At 50.8% G+C, this 21,617-nt stretch overlaps 1 protein-coding gene across 2 annotated transcripts in view; it reads right to left on the bottom strand.

Moving 5' to 3' along the window:
• Positions 1-21,617, bottom strand: part of LOC122384474 (gamma-aminobutyric acid type B receptor subunit 2-like) — a 133,128-nt gene that overhangs the window by 49,123 nt on the left and 62,388 nt on the right. For both annotated transcript variants that reach the window (XM_043371889.1, XM_043371890.1), the window contains exons 4-8: positions 18,165-18,548; positions 16,619-16,729; positions 14,283-14,417; positions 7,596-7,656; positions 5,680-5,926 (exon numbers count right to left, since the gene is read on the bottom strand). In XM_043371889.1, coding sequence (XP_043227824.1) covers positions 5,680-5,926; positions 7,596-7,656; positions 14,283-14,417; positions 16,619-16,729; positions 18,165-18,548 — 938 coding nt within the window. The remainder of the gene's footprint in view (positions 1-5,679; positions 5,927-7,595; positions 7,657-14,282; positions 14,418-16,618; positions 16,730-18,164; positions 18,549-21,617) is intronic.

Genomic DNA, 21,617 nt, shown 5'->3' on the forward strand with positions numbered 1-21,617 from the left:
CGCAACGAATGGCGTACGTCGGAGCCGGACCCGCTCCCAAAATTGATGCGATCTCTTCAGACGAACGAAATTGCTCTCCTGAAGTTCCGCCTTTGCAAAGAGCGACTCGATGGTTGAGCCAGACATCGTGTTATATTTTATGTAGGCGTTCTGGTTAGGTGGCTGCATGGGTTATGCGCATCCACATCGACAAAATCAATAGGACGGATGAACGAAACAGCCAATAGCGATGCAAAATATCCCCAAAGAGAGGCCGTCTCCATAAACTTTACCACGCGTATTTTGACTGGCATTGCGCTCGATTGAACGGTCGTTTGAAGACTTCTTGCGCGGCTGTCTTCGTGTCTGGCAGGCAATATTTCCATTGGGCCGGGCCAGTCTGTCATTCCAGGATTGTTCGTCATGCGCTCGGCAATAGTCTGTAAATTTATGACTCGCGGAGTTCTCTCCAGACCGTCTCTCAACTTCCTCACGCACTCAGTGTACCCCGTGCCCGTCTCGTGAGATCCCGCGCCGTCTCGTTCCCTTCGTTCCAGGCCGTTCGTCCCGTTCGTGCTGTCTCGAATCTTCGCATTGCACTTCACTGCAATGGGAAGCGGCTCCCACTGACAGCGGTGCCCCCCCCCCCCTTCACGACACACACGGGCCGGCTCCAAACCCCACCCGACCTCAGCCCGCTCCCGGTCCGCCCCCTGAGGCCAATGAGCCGCAGCCGACCGTCACCGGTCCGCCGGCCGTCTGAGCCGCGCTGAAGGCTCGTCTTCCCCGCCGAGGTGGCGGACCGTCGCCGCCGCCACGACCGACGATCCGCCGCACGGTGGGCCGCCACCGATTACCGCGGATCGGCAGCGCCCGCGGCGGCAGCGTAAGATGGATGTGCGACATGTTTTTGCATTCCGACGACGCGGAAAATACCGCAGGCTCACCAGCGGTGTTGTTGAACAGGAGTTGGGCTTGAGCTGCTCAGCAATAACCAAAAAACTTGGCTACTTAAACCGGTAAGGTCAGAAGTTTTTCACATGCAAGTTGTTAGGGTGTGTGCCGTGTGGTAGCTCTTGTGCCCACATATCATATTCATAATGCACAATGAATCTTGCTATGGGTATTGGGTAGGTAGGTTTGAAATCAGCATAAGCCCTCGTTTTCATGTTTTCCGAAATCCACATTTTTTCTTGTTCATAATACATAAGATGAAATACTTTTAATGCGAAAGTTACTCATCCAATTATACAGCAAACAGTTTTCTGTTTCATCTCTTTGCTATAAAATGTCTCGTTAGCATATGTAAATATAGTATTCTCGCTTGTCACACATGTTTTCAATCATTTATTGACGATTGGTGACTGAGTTGTGGTCAGCCGCTGCGCTGAATTTGCAGCTATTACCAGCCGCGTCCCTGTATGCCGCGCGAGACAGAGATCGTGTTTACCTGGAAGGTAGGCTGTGCCGCACAGCTCGCGTGCTCGGCGGGACAACATACCTCCCAGCGTGATCCCACACTACGACCGCCACACTCCGCAGCAAGCTGAATGGCGTTGTAATCCATCCATCGATATTGTCACCTGTCCGTGCTTCTATCCTCAGGATACTGAAATCCTTCTCCTCCACGCCACAACCCCCTTCCGGGCTGGACAGGCAACTTTATCTCATGCGGGCTGCTCCCTTGGAGCGGCACCGCTGCTCCCGAGGGAGCGCACCCCGTAGCCGGGTGCAGTGAGTGCCTTGGGGCTGGGTGGCCTGTCCTCTGGACGGGCTCAGCCCCGGCGACTCACTAGGGTGCCTGCCCAGACCAATGTCTCCCCCTAAATCCTATCATCCTTCCGGCTCTGCAATGGTCTTGTCGACCGAAAGGGCCTAACCCAACAAAACAAACAAACAAAAAAACAAACAAACAATCGATATTGTAATATTCAAGACGAAAATGGTTAATTCATATTTAAAATGAATGAAGTTATAGCTTGTAGCATGCAATGTTCAGCCAGCATCAAACAGCGAGGCAGCGCATGCTGGTAGGTAAGTCTTCCTTGCTCCATAAAATTGAACAAATGGAGCATTTGAAGTTGCGGCGCTTTGTGAGGGAAATTGTCAAAGTGTACCGGACTTTATTATGTTCCGCGTTTATGAGCTGTGCCTCTCAGCAAATTTAACGACCCATAAATTTGAGCGTGGGTAGCTACGGATAGCGTACAGGTGGCAAATGTTGTCTTCTGTTGAAACGCGGCTCGGAAAAACAGAATTTAGTAAGTAGGTACTAGCCCTCGCCGGCCGAGGGGGGGCGGGTGCCGCCCCCCCATAGGGTTTTTTCGCGATAGCTCCGAACACGCTGGCGATAGAGAGCTGAAACTTGGCATACCTGACCTTTGATCCAAGCCGAATCTTTTGACACCAACCGCATTTTTGGGTCAGGTCAGGTCACTGACCTATGACGTCATAAGTGAACCTCTGCACGGTCTTCAGATGTCGCAACTTCGCAACGCCCTCACTGCCAGAGGAGATGTCGCAGGGAAATGAAACGTGCAGGATCTAGTATCCATTATGAGTCCCACAACTTGTATATCTCGGATTTTTCCTAAAGGTCATATGAGGTCAGGTCATTTTCGTGACCTCACCATTATAAGTCAATGGGGAAAAATGAAAACTGCTATTCTGGCGCCGGGAATGATCTCCAACTATCTCAAGCACACAGAATCGTGATTTGATGCACTCCTTGCAAGGTTAGACGCGTCACTTTTGCAATGTTGACCTTGCGTGACGTCATTTATGACGTCATCAAGGTCATATTAGTTTTTCGTCAATACCTCTTGATCAAATTGAGCTAGCGAGTCGGGAAAGCCACCAATGGACTCAGGAAGGCCTGCCGAATCGAATGATATGCGACATGACCTCTTTCGACCAACTTCGTGACCTGGGGGTGCTGACCTGACCTTGACCTGAGGTCAACACCCCAAGTTGACCTGACCCGGACAAAAAGTATATCATTCGACGCGCCTGAGCGAGGCAAACACGATGCTGCCAAAATCGGCGCTCTGCGGCCGTTTTTTGCGAAGTTATTCACCAAAAACTGAACCGTACCTTGGGGCACTTGACCTGACCTCAGAGGTCACTGGTTGACCTAGGACCTTAAAATCGGGTACCAATCTCTGCGTCTCGTAACGGCGCACACGCTCGTTTTTTCCGCGACGCGCTAGCTTCACCAGGGGCGAAACGGCGAGGGGGGGTCGTACCCCCCCCTCGGCCGGCGTGTATGTAGAAAAAGAATAGGTCCGGCGAGGGCTAGACCTGTTTGAAGTTCTTTTTTATCTAGGTATACTCTGAGTGACGTCTTGATCAACGTGTTTACGATAGGTATGTAACAAACAGCTTCGTACCCGCTATTTCACTGCGAGGAGCAATGCGGTTTTATGGTGTGACTTGTAAGACGCCAATTATAGCCGCCGATGAGTTCTTAAAAAAAAAGATATTTCAAAGTAGGTACGTATGAAAGGCATTCAGGCATTCAAGGTTCATATTCGGGTACTCCGCGGCTTCATCCACACCATGAGAGGCTTTTCAGTCGCCATACCTCCCTTACACAGACTATTCAGTATTCAGCATCCATGAAGCCTTCCACAAGTAGAGGCACAACACTCGTTTTCACATCGACTGCCGGCTGACGGCTCGTGCAAACACTTGCATCTCGATCCGCGGGGAAACAATGATAACTTCAGTCTGTTCCATGTCAAGCTTGCGTCCGAAGTACCCTGCTGATAGCAGTGCGTGATCTCGGCACACACAGCTCTTACATTCAAAGACGCAAACAGACGCAAATTATTGAACGGAGGACTGAGGAGTGAACTGCCGAAGGAACTCAGACATATGGCCTTGACTCAGACCGCAAGCGTGATGTAGAACAGGCTATGTATAGCTGGGTGATAACCGACAGGACTATGTTCAGCACGCGGTAACTTGTCCGAAAAAATGGTCAGGTAAAACAAAACAACAGACTCCTAATTCAGAAGAAAAGGTCATTCGCTCTCTTGATAACAATGAAAGGTAATAATGCCGATGGATGGATTGTTGGTGGCGTGGCAGAACGACTGCTCACCAACACATTTGCCAATGCATCGATAACTCGATACCATGCCGATGGTTCAACAGCACACCGATAATTCATGCTGGCGCCGATATTTCACCAGTCATCATCAAATGGGCGCCAGAATCGACCCATGCTGACCGTTCCCCGATACCGTGTGTCCCTGACACCTCTGACAGCTCGCTGTCTGACACCGCCGGCTGAAAGGTGTCAAGGGCAGCCGCTAATCGGTCGACCCCTGACCCTCCGCCAGCCGACAGCGCTACCACGCCGGTCTGAGGCACGCCACATTACCGCAGCCTGCGGCGGAGATCACTGGCGGCTGGAAAAGGTCACACACGATCCAGACACAGTCTGCCCTGAGAAAACGGCCGACGCTGCTCCTGAGCCCCGGACCCAACAGCTGCCGACCCATTCACCTGGCAGAGCCGCTTTGGACCGAGAAAATTAGGTATTTAATTATCATGGCTGGATGAAATAGCCTCCTGTCTGGTGATCTTGAAATATCCCAGCACTGATGTACATAGTTCCCACGAGATGAGATGTGTCTGTACTAAAGAATCGATAGCCAACAGTGTTGGCATCTTGCATAAATGGATTTGCATGAAGATGAACAACTATGAACTTTCAGACAAAAAGCAAGTCACTTTGGTGAATGCTGTCGCGGAGGCGCGGAAGGAGAGACGACTGAGCGGGCCGAGACTTGTATTGCAACTGTGGTTCTAGTACTGATTGGGGTTCGCCAGTGCCTGTGCGTTATATGCAAAGTGGTTGCACAATGAAGGACCGGTCCGCCGACCTTCTGGTATATCTAGGTCGTCGGGCGGTGCCGTCACGAAGGGGAAAGTGACGGGTATTTCATTGTAACAAAGCTTGAACGTGTACTCTCTTTATCATGATATGGAAGAAGGGAATCGGTCCCACAATGCTCAAAGTAAATCGATTTAGTTCAGAGCCCCAAAATACCCGACCAGTAGATTAAACAATGAATTCTAAAGGGCCCTAATAAACTGAATTCGACACAAACACACACAAAAACGTAACAGTAACATCCATCTACGAGTCAGTGGGCAAACGCTGACCGGTGGACTAAGGGCCAACACGGGGACTGGACCACTGGGCGAGTACTGACTAGAGGTGGCAAAAGATGAAAATTTTGGGAACCAGACTCGAACCAGACCCGGCTGGACATTTCTGGAACCAGTCGGACCCGGCCTTAGCTGGAATCGGAACCAGTTGGACCCTTTCCCCAAAAGTCAATCAATACAAACTACTTGTAGGTATCATTAGTTGCATCATGTAAAACAGCTTATTTCCCACTGGGAATACTCATGAGCTAATGTGTGCAAAGAAACATTCACTTCATACATATTTTGCAATAATGTGTAGTGTGCAAGAGGTATAGTTTATGGTAGGACCCGGTTGGACCCGTCAGAAAATTTCCAGGAACCGGTCTGGACCCATATGAGTCCAGACTGGTTCTTTGGACCGGGTCCTCGGGTCCACATTTTGCCACCTCTAGTACTGACCTCTGGACCAGCGGGCGATAACTGACCTCTGGACCACTGGGCGATGACTGACCTCTGGACCACTGGGCAATGACTGACCTCTGGTTGCGGAAGCGGATGTTGATGAAGAGGAAGATGACGGCCATGACGATGCCCAGTGAGGCAGCCACCACCAGCGCCGCGTACAGCTGCACGTTGACGCGCGCCTTCTCGATGTGCCGGATGGTCTGGTCCAGCGGCTGTTTGCCAGAGAACCACCAGATGGGCTCGATCCGGTCGTCGTCCTCCGGGGTGAGCCAGCGCAGCTGGTTCAGGTCGTGCACGCCGATAAACGACGTGCGGTTGTCTGGGGAGGGGGAGGGGTGGTCAGAGACGAGCGGACACACCACAGGAAACAGTAATTTCCGGCTCCGGAAGACCCAGAAATCATCAGAATAATTTCCCGTCGGGGCTTTATCTCATGACATTTGGCGACGCACGGCGGCGGAGAGACGTTACATAGCCGGACTTGATGACCAGACAGATGCCCTCTGCCTGTCTAGTGCCCGCTAGGAGCTCGGACAGGGCTACTGCGTCACAGTGAAGTGGTCTTCAGCTATTTATGAACAGACTCATAGTGTCCTGCACATCAGAAATATTTCCAAATTAATAGACAAAAAAGGAAGTGATTAGGTTCTTCAGTGTCAGCATTCATGAGAAACATAATAGGCATGCTCCATACGACTAACTAAAAATGTGATTGATCATCGACGTAAGAAAGAACCCGGCCGGTTAAAATTTTGTTTCGCCTATCAAACCACTGTGGTCATAAGCACCAATCCAGCTATTGTTCAAATAATTGTCTTCGTTGCATATTTCAGCAGGAAATTAGACTCGGCATAGCTATTATCGCCTCAGATTACTCTATCAGCGGCAATTGACCTCTCGTTAGCATTGTTTAGCGCGGTGAGCTCCCGCACTCGGCCGCTCCACAACGAGTCATTGTGACGAGGCTAACACACGGAAGTGGCTCAATCCCGCAACTTTCCACTGGAAACGACGCTTTAAACAACGCCAATAGTCCAACTAGTTCCGGCAGTCTCGGACGGCCAGCGGCGGCAGCCCGGCGGGCCCTCGGTCCGCGGCTGCACGGTGACCCCCCACGCCGCTGTGCTGGCCCCTCAGTCTGGTGCCGCCGGCCGCGTGTCCCCCTGGCTCCGTTAGGGCCCGGTCGGCTCCGCAGCGCCCCGGGACGGCCGCCCGGCGTCTCAGCCAACTGAGCACGCCGCCCGACCGGCGTCTGCCGACCGGCCAGATTGGGCCAATTGAACGGCCGAACAGAACAAAGGGTAAATGATGAACCTCGCCAGCGCAGTGACACTGAGCTGTGGCCAGCGTGGCGACCGACTCAGAATCGCCGCGATAATAAAGGGGATGTTGCCGACTGAGGAGAATACCACAAACGACTGAGCCGTTTGCCACTCTCAACTAGGCATCTCCGAACTGGGACAAAGAGTGTTTGTGATACGATGAAGCTGTTTTATTGGTGTTCAGAAGTCAGAACAACAAAATATAACCGGTGAAGAATATTGTTTTGTGCTAAACTTAAAACAAAATGAGTGAACTTATTACATCTCCAGAATATAGAGCATACACTTACCTTTAAAAACATCAATGCATTATCAAACATAATTATGGCTTGATTCCCATCAAATCGTGATAGCAAATTATGAAAGACCCATCAAGCTTTTCTCGGCTGACTGCTACCGCTCGATTTCACGCTTAGTTTACCTTAAGAACGATGCATTACCCTGCAAAGCGCCGCAGTCGTTCCAGCATTTTACCGAATGGGCCGTTAGTGCGGCATGCCTGCTTCCAACGCCACTACAGCAACGCAAAGCGCAGCTGCGAACGGGTTCCCGAGGCCATAAAGGGAGAAAATATGGAAGCTTGTTGGCAATAATATGTCTCTTTGCCACCAAGCCAATGAGAAGGCGGAAAATAAGGCTGCACAATGCACATGAATCGCCACGTACCTCGAAACTGCTTCAAGACGACGAAACCTCTCCGCTCATTTTCTGAAAATTTCACCGAGCCCTGAAACAAAATAAAGGCAGTGAGCGCGAAAAATACAGGGTTTCATAAGTACAATGAAACGACACATTCGTTTCACTCATACAGGCACATGGGGCGGGTTAAGCTCGCCGGCCGGCCGTCGGCCGCTGCACACTGGTCGGAAACGCTCCAGCGAGAGGCCAGCGGCCTTTCCGCAAAAGTTTTTTGCTTGTTATTCCACAACTAGTGAAGCAAACTTCATAAAACTTTGCATACCTTCTCTGTCATATGTAAGCTATCATTTGGATGTCAAGCACTAAATATATGACATGAATCTGTTAAGTTATGACGTCATAATTGAGTATAATACAGGATCTAGCACCACTTTAAGTCAACAAGGGAAATTGGGAGCTGCTATTCGGGCACCGGGAATGGTTTCATGCACTCCTTGCAAGGTCCAGTGCTTGACTTTAGCATTGTTGACTTAACGTGACGTCATTTATGACGTCACTAAGGCCATGTAAGTTTTTTGTCAATAACTCCTGATCAGATGGAGCTAGAGAGTCGGGAAAGCCACCATTGGACTCAGGAAGACCTGCCGAATCGAATGATATGCGATATAACCTCCTTCAACCATTTTCGTGACCTGAGGAGCTCCGACCTGACCTTGACCCGCGGTTAACACCTTAACCCTCGCCGGCACAGGCGAGGGTTAATTATTAGGGTGGGTGTCAAGGTTGATGCAACCCCCCCCCCCTAAGGTTTTTCGCGAATAACTCGCGTAAAAAGCGGCCGATCGCGACGAAACTTTCAGTACCCTCGCATTGATCAATTATACACGTTCCCTGAAAATTTCATGACCCTGACCCCAATGACCTTTGACCTGTGACCTCTTTTCCGTGACCATGTTTGGCCGAAATCGCGATTCGGCGTATGTCGGCTCGCATTAGCCGCGCGTTTGCAAGCTTTTCGTGGTTTCAAACGTTCGAACATGTGATTTGATGTTGCTCCCATACATTAGGGTGGGTGTCAAGGTCACCTGAAGGTCAGGTCAGGTCATTGACCTTTGGTGACCTCGGGTGACCTCGGTTCACTTTTTCGAGTTTTTCATGTTTCTAGGCTAGTTTTTGGAGCGGAATTCGAATTTAGCAACCATTTGAACATTTACGAAGTAGTTTTGGTGCCTTCGTAACATGTTACGAAGCTGTCACAGGCGGTTGACACGTATTACGAATACCCGTCACAACCCCTACCGGTTGACCTGACCTGACCTGACCCGACCTGGTCTAAATGCTTAAAACATCATCTCTGATCAAAACTAACACGATATTCGTGATCAGCACCCCGGAAAACCACATAGCAGCCACACTTTACGACTTTCTTACAGGTCCCGATTTTCCCGGTTTTCGGGTCATTGACCTGACCTGGAAGGTCAACCGATGACCTAGGACCTTAAAATTGGGTATCATCGGCTTTGTCTCGTGACGGGCAACACGCTCGTTTTTTCCGCGAAGCTCTAGCTCGATCAGGGGCCAAACGCGAGGGGGAGTCGTACCAACCCCCCCCCCCCCCCTTGTGCCGTCGAAGGACGCAAAATGGCCTGTGCCGACGAGGGTTAAGTTGACTTCACCCGAACACCAAGCATAGCATTCAACGCGCCTGAGCTAGACAAACACGATTATGCCAAAATCGCGGCAGTGCGACCATTTTTGGCAAAGAAATTAACCTAAAGCCGAGCCCGTGCCTTGTGGCACTTACCTGACCTAAGAGGTCACTGGCTGACCTAAGACCTTAAAATCGGGTAGTACCTAATTTTTGCGTCTTATAACGACACACAAGCTTGTTTTTTTCGCGAGGCTCTAGCTCAATTAGAGGCGAAACGGCGAGGGAGTTGTACCAACCCTCCCCGGTCAATGTAGAAAACCAATCGGTCCGGCCAGGGTTAAATACCGGAATTGTGATCTAATGTAAAAAGACGGCCCAAGGTAACCCGACGTCAGTGACAGGTGTCCTATATTTGCAGCGTCTTATATTCACGAAGGTTTCAATTTCCACTTTCTTCAGCCGAGTGATGGTTGTCAATAGCAAGGCTCTCTAAATGCAAGCCGTAATCGCCACGCAATATGTGGAAGGCTTTTGATGTCAATACATACATAAGTGCATACATAAAACGCGCTTTTCACAAAATTCATAAACTCAAGCGCATCTGTTTTTAATGACCAGTCAACTACGCATGGATGCGTGCAGGCCACACAGGTCAGCGACAGCGTAAGCCGGGCGCGGCGGCCGAGCCGAAACTGGGACGGGGCGGGCGGTAGTTGGGTAGGAAGAGCGGCTCCTGCAAATTTTGCGCAAATATGCGCAATTAGCTTTTATGTTGCCCTGGTGTAAATTTAAATGCTACTTCATCTCACAAAAAATCAGAGTGGAACTAGATGGGACTACCTGTTGTTTCCTTACCTAAACTTTGCAGTTATATTCCAGAATCACTGTAGGAGAGCCTTCATAAAAAAAGCTATAGTACATCTTAGTAAGGGAAAAATTATGCCAACAATTTTGCACTGACCAGTCGGCAACTTCATAACGAACATTTTGATGCATAATATGTGGGATTTCAACTTGGTGTCTATCAGCAATAAGACTCTGAATATCCGGCTCAAGAAACCTCTTGCTCCGCGTCAGTTTCCGAGTTCTGGGATACTCCATCTTCGGGGGCTGATTGCAGCTATTTTTGGTCACCCGGATTAGTTTTTTTGGCCTAAGTATTATAATTTGATCAATTTCAAATCGATCTATATAAAAAATAATCCGAAACTCCGGAATCGCCCGTGGCCTCTCGTGAGGGCGTTTCCGACCAGTGTGCGCTGGGGCCGCCCAGCAACAGCGGGTTAGCCTACCTCCCGGGGGCGGCAGAGTCCGTCAGCTGACCTTGACCTGCCGCGCGGTCCCGGGCGACGGACAGACAGCGGACGCAGGGTGGGAGCATTGCAGGGAGCTCGCGGGGCTGATGGCCACCTGTTGTTGCGTTGTAATTGTTAATCTCGGTTATGAAGATATACCGAAAGATAAATGCTGGCTCGCTATAGCAAAGCCTTTGTATATACACATAGAGGCCCAGCATACACACATAGGGGAAGGTGGGGTAAGACGGACCAGCTAAGGTTTGAGGCCGCATATCTTGCTACACTGCTCTCGTAATTCATATTATTTATAGTCTTCGGAATGCTCAATCCTTCCTCTGTTGATATGTGTAAAGACTAAATTTCAAATTAAATACATCTAGGTGGTGGATGCTCTTAAAGAGGGACATGTCAAAAACTGAGACAAGAAAAAACGTGGGGTAAGACGGACCACCCGGCAGTGCCTGCTATCCGTTCATGTGTGGTTACACTTCTGCTCTGTACTCTTGTAAGAAAAAGTAACCAGAATGGTAAAATAACAAAATGAGCCTTTATTCTTTACTCATGTGTGATGGAAGTGCAGCTAAAAGCTGGGAACATGTGTGTTGATTGTCGTTTGGCATGAATGCATGCTAACTGAGCACTTGCATGCATGGCTCACATGCAACAAAGACTCCTTCCTGAAAAATTAGCTTACTTAAACTTGTGTCAATGTTTTGGAAAAAGAACTTTCCATCTGCATATGGTACAATGGACCACCACAGGGTAAGATGGACCACAGTGGTCCGTCTTGCCCCAAATCTAAATTCTGTCATTATCATGACGTATATGTCAAATAGCCCAGCATTGCAAAACCTTGCCTTTCCTAAAGTGTGACTATAATTAAGTTTATAACTTTGTTCTTCACAGTTAAGAGCAAAATCGAAACTAATCATGCAAGAAAGGCGCCGTAATTGAATCACCCGTAAACCTCTTATATTAGATCGGTTTGACGAAAAACAACATTTTTCTCAATAACTCAAAAGCTATGCATCCTAGCAGCATGAGCTCAAGGTGGCCATTGTTACGAAGGAAAGCAAACATAGTGAGTGCATAAAGCAGTAGATACCTACCAGCAGCGGTTCAGCCGGGAGGGCTGGTGGTCCGTCTTGCCCCGCTGGGCCGTCTTACCCCACCTTCCCCTACCTACTTGCCACATACCCCCAGGTTCCCTGAATAGCCGCCGGCCGTGACATATGGCACAGCCTTACACATTCACCTGTGGCTTACAGAGCCACATAAATCACTTCGTCAAATCAACAATACACGCTCGGTCATGGGGATTTCAGTAGGGTCCGCTTACAAGTCTTAATAATTTACAAGGTGTGCAGTATATAACGCCTGGGAGTGCAAATCCATCCGAAACGCCCATTTAATGAGGAGTTACTCTGCAGGCCAGAATAAAATGGTTTTGGTTAAAATCGGTTAGGTCGTGTCTAGCTCGGAATATTGTAGGTAATTGTAAATTATATGACCAGACAGTCTTTCAAAGTTCAAATGAGAGAGCCACTAATGGATTCCGCTGACCAACACAACATCCTTGATAGGCTCCATGAGTTTTGCCGTGAGTTTCGCCGGCTGAGGATCCCTGTACCCTGGCTATTGCCTATGGCGAGCAGAAGTTAGTGGGTAATTGGTGAAACTCGGGCTTTCTGCAGCTACCGACGGCTGGTGGCCTTCCGTCCGGCCTTCCAAGACTGGTTTCGGGAGTGAGTTACACCTCCGGTGATGTGGTAAGATGGGGTCAGATCAGATGTGGTCAAGTGGCTATCTCCCTGAACCATTCATATTTGTGTGCCGTCATCCAGCACTCAGACATCAAATACCAATTAGATGTCAAAGCATTCAATCTGTTATGCTCAGCACATAATCAAATAAGCACAGTGTATCGTTCGGGCGGCACGCAAATTCAGCATTAGCGATACAGTCAATACAATGTCTGCCCACCCCCCCCCCCCATCCCCCTCGGTCGGCGGCTGATTCCCCCGTGCCGGTCAGAAGGTCAGCGCCGTCCCTCGGGACTGAAACGCCGGCCCTCATTGGGCCGGCGCCGGGCTAAGTGGCCTTTATGCGGTCTGCGGTCCAACATCAAATGACGTATCGACGCCGGCAGGCACCACGCCTGACGGGGATGGATTAGCCTGGCCTGAGTCCTCGGTACGAGCAGAGATAGGAGAATGTCAAATGTTGTAAAACGATAACCTTATTTTTATTATACCTACATGGCAAATATTATGTTGATTATATAACCAGTATAACGCCTTATGGGGCGACTAACGGAGCGAGCGAGAGGGTGGGCCTTGCACGTGCGAAATTGCGAGGGGGTACCTCCAACTGACTTGTGTACGGCACCCTACTAACCGGTCTCTAGCGATTTGCCAAATTTGAGCACAATCGGCCCAGCCGTTCTCGAGATCTGGGAGCGGCATCCTGCACGTGCGCACGTGCAAAATGGGTCCCGACTGGCTTTTGCACGGCACCCTACTAACCGGTCCCTAACTGTGTACCAAATTTGAGCGCAATCGGTCCAGCCGTTCTCGAGATCTGGAAACGACCCCTGCACGTGCGCACGTGCAGCAGCACCCCAACTCTGGCACACGGATATGCAGTGCCTAGTGGGTGCCTACCTACATACCAACTTTCAGCGCAATCGGCCAAGTAGTTACCGAAATATTGCAACAATTGCAAAACTGACACCTCTTCGTTTTGCACGTGGCACGTGCATAGGGGGTCACTCACATGCATCGGGAATAGTCCAATACTTGGTAGAAGGAATGAAGCTACCCTATAAAAATTACCGCGTGTAAATCGGTCAAGTGGTTGCTGAGATATAAGCCTCGCAAAAGCGTGACCACGGCCGGCCGGCCGGCCGGCCGGCCGCTCATACTCAGAAATTTCCGTTATTCTACGTAAGACTCCGCTCGCTTCGCTCGCTCCGTAAACATATAAACAGAGGCAATAGTCTATGGTTTCCTCCTAAAGCTTATCGCTCAGACGTTGAGTCGCAGCTGGCATTACCACCATCCAAGAGCATCGCTCGGGTTTCTGCCTCTCTTTCCTCCCACTCAGTGCAGCGGCCCGATCGCAAACTTCTCTCGTTATGGCCGCTTGAGAGCGTGTTTTTATCGGCTGGCCTTCTCGACCGACAACCTGGCGGCGTAGCTCCGACGGCGCTGACGGGGAACGGTGGGGCCGCTCAGCGCTGACGGGGAGCGGTGGGGGTACACAGCGCTGACGGGGAACGATGGGGGCCGCTGAGTGCTGACGGGGAACGATGGAGGCCGCTCAGCGCTGACGGGGAGTGGTGGGGGCCGCAGAGCGCTGACGGGGAACGGTGGGGGCCGCTCAGCGCTGACGGGGAGCGGTGGGGGCCGCTCAGCGCTGACGGGGAGTGGTGGGGGCCGCTCAGCGCTGACGGGGAGTGGTGGGGGCCGCAGAGCGCTGACGGGGAACGGTGGGGGCCGCTCAGTGTTTACTGAGAATAAGCGCTGACAGAGGACAAAATGTGGCGGTCATCGCTAACAGAGGACAAGGAGAATGGCCTTCCAGTGTTCACGGGAGCCGGAGAGATCAGCAATAACGGAGGACAGCATAGCGGATGCAAGCCGCTGACAAGGGGACGGCGGGAGACGCTCAGTGACAACGGTGAAGGCTGGGGCTGCTGTCAGCATCATCAAAGCATGATAATGACATGTCACCAACCATTCTACTATACAATCGTACACTCACCGTGACACCCTCGAAGCTGATGTCGTTCAGGGCCGACTTGAGCACCGTCTCCCAGCGCTCGTCCTGGTAGCGGAAATCACTGAGGTTGGCCCAGCTCGGCAGCGGGGACTGGTTGTGACGGATGCGCCACGTCACCTGAATGAACGGCACACAGAGGACGGTGTCACCCGTCGGGCGAGGTTGGGAGTGAAGAACTGGTTAAATTTATTAGGTGTTTAATTTTTGTTCCATTGGTACTGCAAAATGCCATATGGCTATGGCAGATGGACAACTATAAATGTTGCACCAAATTAACCAAACATTCTGAATTCAATATGCATATCTTACTGTTCAAATCGGTCTTCCAATTAATCAATTATGCGCCACCAGAATAGTTTGTCCGTGAATTTCGCCTCATGCATATTCGCGTGAAGCGTTCTATCAGTCGGGGCGACTATCATGTCGATTCGATGACCAGCGAGTCGTGTGCGCCGACCCAAGTATGATTGCATATTCAGCGCCGGGGCGGCGGGCTGGAGTCGGGCAGCTCCGGGTAGTTTCAGCGGTGGCTGGAGACAGGGCTGCGGAGTCGGAGTCGGAGTCGGAGTCGGAGTCGGAGTCGGAGTCGGAGTCGGAGTCGCCGAAAATCCATCAACTCCGCAGCCCTGGCTGGAGATGTTGTGAAGCTGTATATACGGCCCTCAGAGGCAATGGCACTGCTTTGCGCACTTACTCATAGACCAAGGCTACGGCATTGGAAGGACAAAAATGATGATGTATGTAAGGCGAGCAATAAGGTCTGTATTTCATCAACAACTATCACTATTGGTGCAATAAATGATGGAATAACGCAGACTGTTAAAATAGGTTATTGAGTGATTTAAATTTTAAACTTAAATTCGTTTGTTTTGCATCTTATTCACTTTTTTTGTAAGTAAAATAGCAGCGGACCTGAAATCAAGAAATGGAGAGGAATTCGGTATTACCAGACGCTCACATTTTTTTTCGGCACCTCACACCCACGCCGGAAAGTCATCACCCACGGCACGGCGCGCACTTATGGTCCGCTGAGCAAACCGTTTGCGTTGCTGTCATTAACATTCGGCAAACTTTGGGCGTCGATCGGATCTGGCTAATAACGTTCAGCGTCTCGGAACTGACCGTTGCCATTATTTCGCCCCGGGCGCAAACAATCTTTTTCCGGTCGAGTGGACGACGGCCGACACGGTGCGGGGCCATTGATTGGTGCGCGGCTCTCCGATCTACGGGTATCGGTCGAGGGCAGAACAGGACCGACTGTAGCCGCCCGGCGCCCACCCTCCCAAAACGGTACACACTGGCAATGGTAAACCCGCCACCAAGGATGACTGAGGTATGGTGGCTCAACGGGCTCTTTGGGGACCTGAAAAGTTCACAACAGGCTGGGAAAATCCCACGTTCTAGCATTCCAATCATTTCTCAAACTTTTATCACGCTCAGAGTACTCGCAATTATTTATTCATTCCACATGTGAACAGCTTTGTTTTTAAGATCTTCAAGGAACCATTCGGTTGCTCCGCATCTAACAGCCTCTGTTGTTTCTCTTTTCTTCTTCGAATTATAGGAAGAACATATTCATAACTTTACTAGTTTATGGTAATTTTACACTTCATCAACGATTGGGACAGATAGGCTCGTGGATGATAATACTCCCAAGCAGCTTCTTCGAAGTGACGTTCCTTACGTTATGGGACTGGATGAGGTCTCATCACCGAGTTCCCATTGACGGCGGTGTATTTCTATAAAAATAGATCGTGCGGCTGCTGCCACCCGAACGGAGCTGAGACTAATGATCACAATCTCGGCCAGCATGGAAGACCCATCCCTCCCCCCCCCCCCCGACAGGTAGAAATGGGCTCCTATAGTTGAAGATCGGGCTATCCTGTCCCCATTATAGCCTGACCTATAGTTGGATATAATTGGAGGTGTATAATTGGCACCAGTCCTGGTATAAAAGCGGTGCTACCTCTGCATCAATTTAGAACACTAACTGGTTAGAGAAGCAACATGAATTTAAGGTTGTTTTGGTATCGAAATCCCGGTACAATTGTTTCACGATATGTTAGGCAGAACTTATTTGTTGGAACTTGCTTGCAGAACTTGGACGCGTAGTAAAATTAGCACAAGAAGTTATGACAATCTATCTATGTATATTTGGACGATAATGACAAAACGGTTTCATTGCTATCACCTGAGTAGAGCTGATGAGATCCACGTCTCACCTGATGCAGAGCCGGTGAGATCCACGTCTCACCTGATGCAGAGCCGGTGAGATCCACGTCTCACCTGATGCAGAGCCGGTGAGATCCACGTCTCACCTGATGCAGAGCAGAGGCGATGGCCCAGATGCCGTCGTAGGCGTACCCGTGGAACCGAGAGTAGTCCTTCCCGCGGACGTGGTCGTATTGCTTCTTGTACTCGCTGGCAGTCTGTAAGGAGGCTGCCATCAGTGGCGGCATATCAACCACGACAGAGGCGATGAATGCAGTCCATAGACAGAGCAGACATCCACACTGTGGAGTGTGGAGCTCCCTTTCTGTCAGAAAAGTGACTCACTACGGGTGTTCGACCATGAGCATGCATAAATCCATCTGGCTCTCACAGCGCAGGCAATGATGCTCAGAGATTTTTAGTAGTCATATGGCCGACGTCTCGGTCTCGATAGCTTAGACTTCTCGCACCGTGACGCTCTCGTCCAAGATGCACGACTCTCTCTCTTTTCCGGTCGGGAGTATTAGAGCGGCGATATATCAGGCGGGCAGTGTGTCACCTCCCCAGATTTAGGTGACGTCTCTGAACACACTGCATCCTCTGCCAGGGCGGGCTGGGGGGGGGGGGGGAGGCCACTGCGCCAGCCGCGGCCGCCCGCAGCTCCTCGGGGCGGCCCCGGCTGGGCCCTAGAGGCTGACCGGACAGTCCTCAAAGGCTGACCGACTGGTACTCCTGCCTAATTGGGGTCAGTCTCTTACTCTCACAGCAGTACACACATGCATACATTTACTGCAATTCGCAACAATGAGCTAGAATATTAGCGCACGTCTGTTGCTCATGCGATGTTGTGAACTATTGCGTTTCACTTCTGATAATTGTTAACTAACATGACAAGCAGCAAACATTGTGTTAGTCTCTTATCGTGTTCGGTGCTGTCTTAAAATGGTTTCTTTGGCGAATGCTTCTTTCTGGCAAACAAACAAATGTTTCACTCTTCAGTTCCTCTCGGTCTGTCAACTGGCGACTGACACCAAAAGCACTACGTTTCAAACAAACGCAAACTGTCCCGCCTGATAGCTGGAAAAGTTAGTAGCCTTTCTATCTCTGGAAGAACTTAAATGTGCTAAAGTTGAAGCGTTCCACATTTTGAACCATATATAGCACAACTTTGCAAGAAACGACAGTATATCAAGGCTCTATCAAATCGAGTCTGAAGATGCCCCGAAAGTCAGCGATATGACTGGATATGAACTGAGTGGTTTATGTGCTGATTTCAGCCTGATAAGCATAACTTATTTTTGTTGATGCAACTCATGCCTTTAAACACGGATGTAAGTCGCATGCTAGTTTCATAAGCGACGGAGCATGTTCGCCGTATAAATTGTATGCTTGCATCATAGCTAATAAAGTACCTACTTATTCTATGAATTGAGAAAAAACCTGTGTCAATAAACATTATTTTGCCCAATCTAAGCATGCATATCACCCACACCAGCCGTGCCACCTGTCGTCTGCCCGCTCTGACCTGCCCCCCTCCGTGTCACTGCCCTCCCTACCCAGATCTGCCCTCCCCGTGTCATCCACCCCGCCCTGCCCCCCCCCCCCTCCGTGTCACCCACCCCGCCCTGACCTGCCCCCTCCCGTGTCACCTACCATGCCGGAGATGACCCTGCGCCGGCTGTTGCTCAGGTGGAGCACGTCGGTAAGCACGGCGCCCTGGAGTGCGGGCACCACGTCCTCTGGCGAGCAGCGCTCGGCCGGGTCGGCCGGCTCCGGTCCGGCGAACTGGTCCCGCTCCCACCAGCGCTCACTGTACAGTCCCACCAGCAGCCACTGGTAGCGGCGGCCGAACATGCCCACTCGGCGCGCCTCACAGAATATCCGCCTCGCCCAGCTCTCGTCAAAGCTGCCCAAAACTATGCGCACATCCTTGGCCTTCAGCTTCTCCAGCTGGTCGGTCAGCTTGCCGGCGAACGTTTCCATGGCAACCACGTCCACTTGGAATGTGTCGAGCAGCTTGACCATACCGTTGTGCGCCTGCCGGAGACGGTGCGGTCAGAGGGCGGTGGAGGAGAGCGGTCAGGGTCACCCGGTCCGGGCTGCCGCGGACAGGGGTCACAGCCTGGGGGACAGCTGGGCGTCAGCTACTCGAGCCGTGCCCATGGCAGCCGGATTTGTGGTCGGTGTCAGCACGTCGATACGGCGTGTTTGCAGACCATGTTTTCATTTGATCAGGCCATCCGTCTGGGAGAACCGTGGCGCCGACAGGCGATCTATCGGATGACCGCCTCCGGGGCCGGGGTCGTGCATCACGCGCCGCTCCGGCGGGCCACGCTCGCCGCCCTATCAGGGGCAATCGAACGGCACCGCCGAACCCGACCGGGTCCCTGGATTGATTTCAGAATGGAGTTTCCCTAAATTAGCTGTCATATGGAGCGAGACATTTAGGTGCCGACATATCGCCTTTATAGTGATATTTATTCGGAGAGAAAGTATGAATAATTTCGGCAGCTCGACCAGGTCAAATTTGCCATTTTGGTAACTATGATTTTAACGATAACAGTTGTAAGAATTGTAATTCAAAGTTCAAGCAAAAATCTGCATAACAGAATAAGTAGGTATTATGAAAATCAGTGTTGATTTATGCTGAGTGAAGCTGATCTCAAACTCCTCATGAGCCTGACCTGACGCTCTCCACGCGCTGATCATCCCATCCCCATCCGCCGACCGCTGCACTGACCGGCAGCTATGTCCGCCGACCGCCGCACTGACCGGCAGCTATGTCCGCCGACCGCCGCACTGACCGGCAGTTCGTGATAATCAGAGCCGCCACCCGCCCAGCGATCCGGGGCTTAGCGTCGCCCAGGTGACGGTGCCGGATCCGAGCGCCATCAGATGAGAAAGGTGAGACTGTCGCCGGTTATTTTTGGAAAAGAAGATCCTGATAATGACAATGGTTGAAATTAGAAACAATATAATCAAGTATTTGATCTTGTGATGAGTTCTTACAGCTGTGTTTTTTTCTAATTCAGACGTGTTTATAAACATAATAATTCATTCAGCGCAAATGTCATTTAAATCTGCCAAGACACAGCATTATGTAGTCACATGTAAACCCCGAGTGCGCCTGGACTAGCGGAGACGATGTGTTTCCTGATCTCTCCAGCAGCTCCCCAAAGGCAAGGAACTCTCTGATCCTCTCTGTTCCCCCTCTCTCTCTCTCTCTCTCTCTCTCTCTCTCTCTCTCTCTCTCTCTCTCTCTCTCTCTCTCTCTCTCTCTCTCTCTCTCTCTCTCTCTCTCTCTCTCTCCCCTCGGCACTCGGCTCTGTTTACCTGCGCCGCGGCTGAGCATTGCAATTAATGCGCCCTCGGCGGGCTGACAGCTCCTCTGCCGACTCAGGAGCCGGCCCCGGTGGGCGGGCCGAGTTGCTCTGAGTGCCAGCCTGAGAGGCTGGGGCTAACGACGAAAACACGCCGATCCCCGCACGGCGCCTCCCCCCCTCCCCCCGGCCTCTGCCACTGTCGCAGTTTGCCGGATTCTGGTCGCGGTTTCCCCAGGAGGGCTGGGGCCGCCACTAAATGACCAACTTTGACCGCCGCACTGTGGGGTTTTTATCGATCCTAGCACGAATTTATTTATATCGCGTCCTCCGCTAACTTAACTAATTTTATTTCACCTTCAAATGTTTAGGCTTAGGGTGTATGATCCCTGACAACATGGTTGGCTCTCCTGTTTGACCCCATCCCTCCCCCGCCCCCGCCCCACGGACTTAGCACTGAAGCGTTTTCGGCTAGCAATGCATCGTGGGCGTGGAAGCGTTAAAAAAGTAGAACGAAACTACAATCGTTTTAGAAGTAGATATTTGTTCATGTCTAGCCCAATCACCAAAAGGCATTTCGGGCTTAACCTTTGCACTTTGTTAGTCCTTGCACTTAAAGGGGGAGGGGGTCGCACAGACTTCTGTCCTCGACTTTTCGCAACTAACTCAAGCAAAACGTGGCGGATCACGACGAAACTTTCTATACCTTCGATTCGATCAATGTTACTCACACACTTAAAATTTCATGACCTTGACCTTAATAAAAATTTGACCTGTGACCTGTTTCACCAGACCATGTCAGGCTGGTACCGATTTGGCGCTTATCAGCGCACATTATCGGCGCGTTTTCAGTCTTGTTGTGGTTGTTAACTCTCCAAGGTATGAAATGCTGTTTGTTCTTTGCATTTTAACCCTCGCATGTGTGCGGCGTTTGCCAGCTTCTAATGTGTAGGGGGGGGGGGTCGGTTGGACCCCCCCTTGCCGTTTGGCCCCTGATCGAGCTAGAGCTTCGCGGAAAAAACGAGCGTGTTGCCCGTGACGAGAGGAAGCCGATGATACCCAATTTTAAGGTCCTAGGTCATTGGTTGACCTTCCAGGTCAGGTCAATGACCCAAAGTCGGGAAAATCGGGACCTGTTAGAAAGTCGTAAAGTGTGGCTGCTAAGGGGTTTTTCGGGGTGCTGATCACGAATATCGTGTTAGTTTTGATCACAGATGATGTCTTGAAGCATTTAGATCAGGTCGGGTCAGGTCAGGTCAGGTCAACCAGTAGGCGTCGTGACGGGTATTCGTAGTACGTGTCAACCGCCTCTGACAGCTTCGTAACATGTTACGAAGTCACCAAAACTACTTCGTAAATGTTCAAATTGCTGCTAAATTCGAATTCAGCTCCAAAAACTAGCCTAGAAACATGTAAAACTCGAAAAAGTGACCCGAGGTCACCCGAGGTCACCAAAGGTCAATGACCTGACCTGACCTTCAGGTGACCTTGACACACACGGGAGTAACATCAAATCACATGTTTGAACGTTTGAAACCACGAAAAGCTTGCAAACACGCGGCTAGTGCGAGCCGACATACCCGAAATCGCGATTCCGGCCAAACATGGTTTCGGAAAAGAGGTCACAGGTCAAAGGTCATTTGGGTCAGGGTCATGAAATTTTCAGGGTAGGTGTAAAATTGATCAATGCGAGGGTACTGAAAGTTTCGTCGCGATCGGCCGCTTTTTACGCGAGTTATTTGCGAAAAACCATGGGGGGGGGGTCCATCCGACCCCCCCTACACAT

This window comes from Amphibalanus amphitrite, unplaced genomic scaffold (assembly GCF_019059575.1).
Source record: "Amphibalanus amphitrite isolate SeventyFive unplaced genomic scaffold, NRLGWU_Aamphi_draft 000191F_arrow, whole genome shotgun sequence".
In the NCBI taxonomy this organism is placed as follows: domain Eukaryota; kingdom Metazoa; phylum Arthropoda; class Thecostraca; order Balanomorpha; family Balanidae; genus Amphibalanus; species Amphibalanus amphitrite.